Raw genomic sequence first — 11,198 nt, forward strand, 5'->3', positions numbered from 1 at the left:
ACTTCGGTTATTCTGTCGCCGTTGTTTTTGTTTTTTTCTTCTTTTTTACGGAAAAAAAGGCATTTTGGAATCACGGTACGAACAATAATAATAATAATATTTGGGGTTTTACGTGCCAAAACCACTTTCTGATTATGAGGCACGCCGTAGTGGAGGACTCCGGAAATTTTGACCACCTGGGGTTCTTTAAACGGTACGAACAAATTGGTATTAATTGTTCCGTTATTTCTATGGAAGCCTCCTATCTTGCACACTGTCAAAGGGATTCTTGTGGAGCGTGGAAAATTTTTTTTACTTCTCTCGAGGTGATTTTCATGATACGTTCTTCGTGCGCTGTCTTTAATTCATTTCTTCCCAAAGTTTCTGTTCATTTTAGTAATGCCCAAACTTCTTTCCTAAAACCGTTCGAATCTGGGTTAATCTCCCACAGTGGGTATGCGCCATCACTGAAGGAAAATGAAACGAATCGGGTGGGGCGGCTGGCGAGAGTGAAGAAGAGGAAGAAGAATTCGAACCGCCGTGTCGCTTGGTCTCGGAGAGCTGTCACGTCGACCTCGAGAAATAGGTTAAACAAAAGCAGGATCTCGTGCAGTGTTCCAAATGGCGAGGAAGCGCAAGCACAAGGGCGCTGGCAAGAAAGCCGGCGTGCGGGAACGAGAGATAACCGCTTCTGCATCCCCAGCTTCGCCGATGACGCCATCCGGCGCCGGGACACGGGAGGAAGAGGAGTGCGACCAGGGAGCTGCCAGTCACGAGAAGACCCACCACGCTGAGGTTCTTACGGTCGAGACGTCGACGCCTAGGGAAGGCGTACCAGACGGGACCGCCGCCCAACACGCGGGCCTCCGAGAACCTGCAGAGCGCGACGAACGTGCTGGACAGCTGACTACCGCGGCGGACAAGGATAAGAAGAGCATCGCAGGCGCCGACGACTCGGCATCACCCTCTCCGGTCGCTGAGCCGGGATGCGTCGCATCCAGAGACCCTGAAGGAGAGGTAACGCAATGCGTATAAATAAGATTCGGTCGTATATAAGTTCTGCTACTCAGGAGCGACAATGTTGAGACATTAGCTCGTGAAATATTTAAAAAAATTAAATTCTGGGGTTTTACGTGCCAAAACCACTTTCTGATTATGAGGCACGCCGTAGTGGAGGACTCCGGAAATTCCCACCACCTGGGGTTCTTTAACGTGCACCTAAATCTAAGTACACGGGTGTTTTCGCATTTCGCCCGCGTCGAAATGCGGCCGCCGTGGCCGGGATTCGATCCCGCGACCTTGTGCTCAGCAGCCTAACACCATAGCCACTGAGCAACCGCGGCGGGTCTCATGAAATATTAGGCGCGCATATCGGATGCACTTAGGTTACTGTTGCATGGGCAACGTTTTTGGCCAACACCAGAGGCGGCGCCAGAACTTTTTGCGCTTTGCTTGCAAAGCATGATTCTAAATTTTCGTCGGGACTACAGAAGGGCACTACACTTGGAACTTCATGGTGGGGGTGGGGAGGTGATATGAGGGGGTCGGCCTCCTCCTTATAGCCGGCCCTGGTCAACACAATCCGTGAACAAAGTGTTGTGCATGGCTTAGTAACGTCAGTGATTGAGCTACAGTTGATCCAATATGATCCTGCACGGTTGTAGACTGTTCAGTTACACCGAAGCAACAAGTTATTTAGGACACCGTGTTTCTTACCAATTGTTGCTTCGATATAGTCAGCTGACAACTCGCGTTTCTTGCAGACCGTTTTTATCAACATATTGTCCAGTTTGACGGTGCCCGTAAAAAACGGCGCAGAAGTGGTTAGAGCAACGCGATGCCCACATTATCAATGAGATCAGCCGGCCATGAACGATAGATAAGACTGACATAAAATCGAGCGAACGGCATCTCTTTATAAAATCGCGGCCCTGACTTGGCGATTCTTCAGTGTTCTCTGTACGGCCGGCGTGAGCAACCGCGAAGCGACTCGAGAGGGCGAGATATGCGTCTCAGAAGCATGACCGTAACTGAAGGCAGGACATGTGTGTCCGATTTATATATATTTTTTTTTCTGTTACGTTACGTTTTCTGTTACGGAAAAAAGAAAGTCGGATTGCGCGGTTTTTTCTATAGTGTTCTGTAGAAGAAAATAGAAAATAGATGTCACGTGTGCGTAAATCTCTCCCAATATTTCGAGGTTTACGGATATATATAGGTTTCTTTCCGCCAGTTCTATTTGCTTTATCCAAAAGTGCAGGAACCTACTTGTAAAGCACGTCGCATGGTTATATTTATGTTTAAAAAATTATGGGGTTTTACGTGCCAAAACCACTTTCTGATTATGAGGCACGCCGTAGTGGAGGACTCCCGAAATTTCGACCACCTGGGGTTCTTTAACGTGCACCTAAATCTAAGTACACGGATGTTTTCGAATTTCGCCCCCGTAGAAATGCGGCCGCCACGGCTGGGATTCGATCCTGCGACCTCGTGCTCAGCAGCCCAACACCATAGCCACTGAGCAACCAGGGCGGCTATATATTTATGTTCACATACGACGAAAGGGTCATGCCGATATAGTACGACAAATTATAACAATTAAAGCTGTTCACTAATAGCTTTAAAGAGCTCCCATTCTGTATGTTGTATTGATCTCGCTTGTCTCTTTGGCTTTGACCTCACAAATAATGGTGCTTTTATCAATCGCAGGGACTCTCAGGCGAAGGCAGCCACTGTCCCATCGGCGACGCGGACAGCGGTGCTTCTGTACCGACTACTAATCATAGGAGCGAAACCACGACGCAGATCATCATCATCGGCGTCGCTCTGCTGCTTTTCGTCGTAGTGCTCTCGAGAAACTTCCTACCCGTGGAAGACAACGCGCATCGCGCACAGAAGAACGTGTCGCCGAACAACAGCGTGTGTCGGACAAGCGCCTGCACGGAGTATTCGAGGCGCCTGCAGCATTCCCTCTCCACCAAGGCCAATCCATGCTACAACTTCTACCGCTACGTCTGCGACTCGTGGAGCGACTCGTCCGGTGGCATCCCGTCCATGACGAGCGAGCGTCTCAAGACGCACGTGCTACGCAGCTGGATCGACGGCGACGCGATGGCTCTCGGGCGGGTCGGCGAAATGACGCTGCTCGCAACGTCACTGTTCCGCTCCTGCGTCTCCGGGAACAGTCTTCGAAGCGTCTCTTCCGACGGCGTGGCCGAACTTCTAGAACTTATGGATCAGCGGGGCCTTAAGTGGCCGAACGCTTCAGCGTCCACCCCGCCAACGCGGGACCTTCTGGAAATGCTTGTTGACTGGACTCTCAACTGGAACGTTGACGTCTGGTTCTCGCTGCGAGTGATTCTCGCCGACACGCCTCGCCACAGGTTCACGTTTCACGTGCGCCACAGCGCAGCGCTCCAGCGGTGGTCCAAGGAACGAGCTGTCCTGGAAGCTGCGGAACAGCACGTAGCCTTCGTGACCGCCTACGCCAGGGAGTTTGGGACCAGCAACGCCGAGGGATTCGACCGCGCAGTTCAGGACGTCTTAGAGACAGAGCCGGAGATCGAGAAATTTCTGACCGACTACACGCCCGAACGTGAGCTCGCCGGTGACGGCTCCAATCAGAAGAAAATAGAAACGGATCCCGAGCGTTGGAGAAGCGCGGTTCACCGTAGCCTGGGGCCTTCCGCTCCCAACGTCTCCACAGGGGACATCGCATTAATCTCCAGCCAAGGTCTTATCGCCGCGGTGGCCATTTTGCTGTCCAGAGACGCCAAGAGGGAGAAATACTATTCGTCCATAGGCTGGGCGGTGGCCAGAGAGCTGGGTCGCCTCGTCAGCGGCAGTTTGAGGCAATTTCACGGCATGGCGAGCACTGACCTGCTGCTGTGGTGTTGGGACAGGATGGACAAGTTGACCAGCAGCGCACTTGTGGCGCCGTTCTACAGGAGCACGCCACTGAGCCGCGCAGCGGCGTTATCGCGAGAGCTTTTTGACACGTTTAGAAACAGCGTCTCTCTGGCCCTTAGCGAAAATTCGTGGATGGACAATCGGACGAAGCAGATCGCGTCCTCGAAGATAGCGACCCTGTCGCTCGCCTTCGGGTTTGCCAAGGGAACCGTTCCTCACATTCCGCGCGTTGACCAGCCGTCAAAAAGCAACGGAAACGAAACACTATTTCGCGCTTGGAAAAGAGCAACCACTACCTACCAATCGGTACGTATACTTGCCCACCTCATTTCATGCTAGCTCCACTAACAAATGCCGTTTTATAACATCGTGCCAGTCTGGGCGCCTCAGAATGTGATCACAACGTGCACTGTATACTGTAGACGTCATACATGCGTCCTCAACTATAAATTGACGATAAACTACATACCGCAGGCCGCTGCCTTCCTACTGGTCTTCCAACACCTTCACTTAGCGCTAATATCGGTGTCACTGCCACGCATCAACAAAGCCACGCACTCCATTTGCGGCAGCGAATGCATTTCCCTGACCGATTCGAGGGTCTCATGTGTACGGTTCTTGTGTTCTCCGCATCCAGTTGTCCTTGGAGGCAAAGGCGAGCTTGCATTCCTACGAGCTGCTCATGAGCAACGCCTTCTTCCACGGCGGCACGGCCACGGTGCGGCTGCAGCCAGCGCTGCTGCAGATGCCCCTGTACGCAGACACACTGCCTGTCATCTTGCAGTACGCGGGCCTTGGATACGTCCTCGTGCACCAGATGATGCGCGCCCTAAGCGACATCTTCCCCTTACTGGAAGAGGACTTGCGAGACCCAAATTTACGGAGTCATCCGTCAAATCAGTAAGTGGGCGTTGGTTCTTGAGGAAAAGAAAACGCTCTTTCGCTTAGATTTAGGCGCACGTTGAGGCTCCAGGGTTGGTCGGGATCAGTTCAATAGCAGTGCTATTGGAGGAATTAGAAGGCAGTAAATGGGATGTAACAGGGCTTAGTGAAGTTAGGAGGCCAAAAGAAGCACATACAGTGCTAAACAGCGGGCACGTCCTGTGCTACCGGGGCTTAGCGGAGAGAAGAGAACTAGGAGTCGGATTCCTGATTAATAAGAATATAGCTGGTAACATACAGGAATTCTATAGCATTAACGAGAGGGTGGCAGGTCTTGTTGTGAAACTCAATAAGAGGTACAAAATGAAGATTGTACAGGTCTACGCCCCTATATCCAGTCATGATGACCAGGAAGTCGAAAGCTTCTACGAAGACGTGGAATCGGCGATGGGTAAAGTGAAAACTAAATACGCTATACTAATGGGCGACTTTAATGCCAAGGTAGGCAAGAAGCAGGCTGGAGACAAGGCAGTGGGGGAATATGGCATAGGCACTAGGAATAGCAGGGGAGAGTTATTAGTAGAGTTTGCGTAACAGAATAATATGAGGATAATGAATACCTTCTTCCGCAAGCGGGATAGCCGAAAGTGGACGTGGAGGAGCCCGAACGGCGAGACTAGAAATGAAATAGACCTCATACTCTGCGCTAACCCCGGCATCATACAAGATGTGGACGTGCTCGGCAAGGTGCGCTGCAGTGACCACAGGATGGTAAGAACTCGAATTAGCCTAGACCTGAGGAGGGAACGGAAGAAACTGGTACATAAGAAGCCGATTAATGAGTTAGCGGTAAGAGGGAAAATAGAGGAATTCCAGATCAAGCTACAGAACAGGTATTCGGCTTTAACTCAGGAAGAAGAACCTTAGTGTTGAAGCAATGAACGACAATCTTGTGGGCATCATTAAGGAGTGTGCAATGGAAGTCGGTGGTAACTCCGTTAGGCAGGATACCAGTAAACTATCGCAGGAGACGAAAGATCTGATCAAGAAACGCCAATGTATGAAAGCCTCTAACCCTACAGCTAGAATAGTACTGGCAGAGCTTTCGAAGTTAATCAACAAGCGTAAGACAGCTGACATAAGGAAGTATAATATGGATAGAATTGAACATGCTCGCAGGAACGGAGGAAGCCTAAAAACAGTGAAGAAGAAACTAGGAATTGACAAGAATCAGATGTATGCGTTAAGAGACAAAGCCGGCAATATCATTACTAATATGGATGAGATAGTTCAAGTGGCTGAGGAGTTCTATAGAGATTTATACAGTGCCAGTGGCACCCACGACGACAATGGAAGAGAAAATAGTCTAGAGGAATTCGAAATCCCAAAGGTAACGCCCGAAGAAGTAAAGAAAGCTTTGGGAGATATGCGAAGGGGGAAGGCAGCTGGGGAGGATCGGGTAACAGCAGATTTGTTGAAGGATGGTGGACAGATTGTTCTAGAGAAACTGGCCACCCTGTATACGCAATGCCTCATGACCTCGAGCGTACCGGAATCTTGGAAGAACGCTAACATAATCCTAATCCATAAGAAAGGGGACGCCAAAGACTTGCAAAATTATACACCGATCAGCTTACTGTCCGTTGCCTACAAACTGTTTACTAAGGTAATCGCAAATAGAATCAGGAACACCTTAGACTTCTGTCAAGCAAAGGACCAGGCAGGATTCCGTAAAGGCTACTCAACAATAGATCATATTCACACTATCAATCAGGTGATAGAGAAATGTGCGGAATATAACCAACCCTTATATATAGCTTTCATTGATTACGAGAAAGCGTTTGATTCTGTCGAAACCTCAGCAGTCATGGAGGCATTACGGAATCAGGGTGCGGACGAGCCGTATGTAAAAATACTGAAAGATATCTATAGCGCCTCCACAGCCACCGTAGTCCTCCATAAAGCAAGCAACAAAATCCAAATAAAGAAAGGCGCCAGGCAGGGAGATACGATCTCTCCAATGCTATTCACAGCGTGTTTACAGGAGGTATTCAGAGACCTGGATTGGGAAGAATTGGGGATAAAAGTTAATGGAGAATACCTTAGCAACTTGCGATTCGCTGATGATATCGCCTTGCTTAGTAACTCAGGGGACCAATTGCAATGCATGCTCACTGACCTGGAGAGGCAAAGCAGAAGAGTGGGTCTAAAAATTAATCTGCAGAAAACTAAAGTAATGTTTAATAGTCTCGGAAAAGAGCAGCAATTTACAATAGGCAGCGAGGCACTGGAAGTAGTAAGGGTGTACATCTACTTAGGACAGGTAGTGACTGTGGATCCGGATCATGAGACTGAAATAATCAGAAGAATAAGAATGGGCTGGGGTGCGTTTGGCAGGCATTCTCAGATCATGAACAGCAGGTTGCCATTATCCCTCAAGAGAAAAGTATGTAATAGCTGTGTCTTACCAGTACTCACCTACGGGGCAGAAACCTGGAGGCTTACGAAAAGGGTTCTACTCAAATTGAGGACGACGCAACGAGCTATGGAAAGAAGAATGATAGGTGTAACGTTAAGGGATAAGAAAAGAGCAGATTGGGTTAATGACATCTTAGTTGAAATCAAGAAAAAGAAATGGGCATGGGCAGGTCATGTAATGAGGAGGGAAGATAACCGATGGTCATTAAGGGTTACGGAGTGGATCCCAAGGGAAGGGAAGCGTAGCAGGGGGCGGCAGAAAGTTAGGTGGGCGGATGAGATTAAGAAGTTTGCAGGGACGGCATGGCCACAATTAGTACATGACCGGGGTTGTTGGAGAAGTATGGGAGAGGCCTTTGCCCTGCAGTGGGCGTAACCAGGCTGATGATGATGATGGTGATGATGATGATGACGATGATGATGATGATGACAGCATACGGCGCACGGCCGCGATGTTATCGCACTTGGACATTATGCGGAACCTCATGGCGTCGGTGACGCCGACGGCGGAAATTCGCCTAGAGTGTCCATATATAATTGATATCACAATAAAAACATAGAAGGCAGAAGCAACGTGCAATTTAGCTTGACCCTAAATACATTGTGGCCATCGTGCGTAGCAAGACAGACGTCAGCGCGTCAAAATTAGGACTAAATCTCGACGCATGTGGTTAGCGAAATCTTCAACGCTATACCATGCAGTTCGCCAGAGCTATACCAGCGACAGTCGAAGAATTGTATGCAGAGAACCTACGCACCGAGGTACGATATGCATTTTCATATCGCACAATTAGATAAAGCGGTAGAAGACTTCCTTTCAGCTATAAGTACGGAGAAAAGTACATTGGCGCAAGGCCTTCTGACGTAATGTGATTCGGTTTACGGCACATTATCCTGTTATTCCGCTCACTATATTGATATGATTCAAATTGGCAGTTGTATACACACGTTGTACTTCTCAGCTGTGTGACTTAGCACAAACCGTAAGGGAGTTATGCGACTTGTTCTCCCTGTAGGCATTTGTCATGGCTTTCCAGCGTATAATGCTAATAGGCTTGATGCAAGTTGGGATCTTAAGGGAGCTTAGTTGTTTTTCTGACATTTTATTTCCCCGACTTGGGCTGTATGAATCAGACTACAACGTCACTCAAATCCGGAGTGAGGAAGCCGTACTGCCCTAAACGATACAGCGACGGACGCAGGGAGCGCAACCGACGCGTCCAGTGCCTGCGAAGCTTCCATCGCGAAGCGTCGGCGTTCCCGGACAACACCTTCAGCAGCCACTACTCGGACTGGTTCTGCGACTTCGCCGCCGCGCCGCACCTTTACGCCGCGGCGTTCGGGCCGCCGGGCTCGGGTCGTCCGAGCCGCGCCCAGCAGGAGGAAAGGCTCGCGGGCATCGAGGAGCTCAGCGCCGAGCAGCTCTTCTTCGTGGGTCTCTGCTCGACGCTGTGCGCGAACCCGAAACCCGACAGCGGCCCTTCGCCAGCCGAGGCGAGGTGCAACGTGCCACTCATGCACATGCCCCAGTTCGAGAGCGCCTTCCAATGTGCCCCGGGGCTACCCATGACCCCGACCACGCGCTGCTCCTTCTGGTGACGCTTTCGCGGTGCTACAAAAGCCGCATGCGCGAATCGACGCTGTAGCGTCTAACGTCGCGCTTACTCAGTTGGTACGTTTGCATTCCACTTCCAGGGACTCTTCCGCTGCCCGAACGTATGGCGCTGCAACCGACTGTGCTGCTCTCGCCACGGTGCCAGCCGCACGAGACCGTGGCACACAAAATAGGATGTCGGCACGTGCCAAACGTTCTACATTACTGCGAGGCACCGTACCTTTTTCCTAAGCAATTTAGTCGTGCCTGCGATACTGTGATCCTTAAGCAAATGTTCGCTGAATTTTGTAATGAGCTTTCACCTTCGGTGTTGGGCGAAATTGAGTGCGGCATTATTTCGTGCTTTCCTATGCGCGAAAACTTCGTGAGCGCACATTCCCGACAATATCCAGCCCAGTTGGGTGTTTGCCATGGGGCTACAGTACTCAAATAGTGAAGTGTTACGCCAGAGACAATTCTGATATTGTGTTTTATGTAGCGCTTTAGTTTGTTCTATTGTGCAATAATATCGCGTTTCTAGGTTGGTGCTTGCCTTTACCTACCGTCAGTGGCGTAGCCAGAAATTTTGTTCGGGGGGGGCTACGCCACTGGCCCCATGTGGTGTGTATATATATATATATATATATATATATATATATATATATATATATATATATATATATATATATATATATATATATATATATATATATATATATGGGGCCAGTGGCGTAGCCAGAAATTTTGTTGTTGCATTTAAAAGCAAAAGTTTAATTCTAGTGACTACTGGTTTCAAATTTTTTATTTAGGTGGTCAATTATTTATTAAAAATTGGCCAAATCGAAAATTTTCTGAAAACGAAACTATCAAGTTTAAAACTCCGTGACTCAACAATGAAAAATGATATCACAATTCTGTGAATTGCATCTAATAGTACATCTACAGCGGACAAAATGGATATGTTACACATGAATCTCAAAAAAAAATTAGTATTGTGGAAATACGGCTTGTGCAGAACCCTTGTACACAACGTCACCAATTCACGTAAGATACAAATTGATATAGCAAACTTGTCCGCTTTGACTGTTATAATAGATGCCGTTTACAGAACCGCAATGTCTGTTATTCATGCATAGCTATTAGTTTGTAAACGTCGTGCTCCTATATTTTCAAGCTTTCGAATTTTTCAAAATATTTTAAACAACATTCAGGCCCTAAATCGAAGTTTTGTTTCCAACAGAACTAGGATTTAACTTTCTCTCTCGAATGCAACGAATTTCAATAAAAGCGATTCGCAGGATTATCTAAGAAAAGGGTTTCTGCGTTTTACAAGTATTCGAATAGGCCGCGTCGGATTGGGCCCGAGCTAAAGCTTCCTCTTAAACAATTTGTCAAGGGATCAAATCCATGAATAATAACTGCATTGTCATTGCCAAAGATGCTGCAAACGAATTCTTGAACGCTACGCACAGTCAAAGCAATAAAATATGTATTTTTTCATAAAAGAATATACTCGTATGTGCCAAAAATATTGCCCAAAATAACTGATATCAATGCATCCATATTTTTGTCTATTTAAGTAAAGAAAATATCACACGAACTTTAGAACTATATCAGTCCGAAACCAGGAAAGCAGTGCATGCCACTGATATGAAAAATTAAAAGGCAATGAACTGGACAAGTTGAGGACAAATATGTTGATGAAACTTTGTCATTCAAGAACCATGCTTACATTCTTGTACATATGCGATGGCCAGTGAAAAATCTCAATGACGCTGTAATTTGTTTTAATGTATTACGCAGAAGCAGATGCCACCGGTCGTGTATCGTGAGTAATTGCACCGAAATCAGTCGCAACAGAGGGCACGTATAAAAAGCAGGAATTCTGCAAGATATACGAGGGCAAGTCAAATGAATGTGAGCCAACAACGGGGTACTTCTTTTAAAAGTAGTCTTCATGAGAATTTAGACATTTGTCCCATTGACTAACGAGTCGCGTCATTCCCGTCTTATAAAACTCCTTGGGTTGCTGCTTCAAAAATCTGTATCTGGTTCCCTTGATCTGTTTTTTCAGTTGCCCCAAAATGTAGAAGTCGCAAGGTGACAGGTCTGAGCTGTATTGCGGATGCTGCAGCGTTTTCCACTTGAACTTTGCCAGTTTTGTATTAACCACATAAGCGACGTGGGGACAGGCATTGTCGTGGAACAAGATGACCCCATTCGTCAATTTTCCACGTTGTTCGTTCTTGATTGCGACACACTGCCGTTCTGGCGTTTCACAATATCGGAAACAATTGATAGCCTCTCAAGATTTAGCAAATTCTATCAGTAATAGACCCTGACGACCGAAAGAAAA

The 11,198-nt window shown here is 47.9% G+C and overlaps 1 protein-coding gene across 2 annotated transcripts; it reads left to right on the top strand.

Moving 5' to 3' along the window:
* Positions 1–508: 508 nt before the first annotated feature.
* Positions 509–9,387, top strand: LOC135905487 (neprilysin-1-like). Of its 2 annotated transcripts, none has more exons than XM_070536230.1 (4): positions 509–996; positions 2,689–4,194; positions 4,526–4,788; positions 8,944–9,387. In XM_070536230.1, the coding sequence occupies exons 1-4, from the start codon at positions 601–603 to the stop codon at positions 9,092–9,094; spliced, it is 2,316 nt and encodes a 771-aa protein (XP_070392331.1). In that variant the 5' UTR covers positions 509–600; the 3' UTR covers positions 9,095–9,387. The 2 variants fall into 2 exon arrangements, with proteins under 2 accessions (XP_070392331.1, XP_065292515.2); XM_065436443.2 differs by having other exon boundaries at positions 8,451–9,086.
* Positions 9,388–11,198: the final 1,811 nt, after the last annotated feature.

The sequence above is a fragment of the Dermacentor albipictus genome, chromosome 1 (genome assembly GCF_038994185.2).
Source record: "Dermacentor albipictus isolate Rhodes 1998 colony chromosome 1, USDA_Dalb.pri_finalv2, whole genome shotgun sequence".
Taxonomy (NCBI): Eukaryota; Metazoa; Arthropoda; class Arachnida; order Ixodida; family Ixodidae; genus Dermacentor; species Dermacentor albipictus.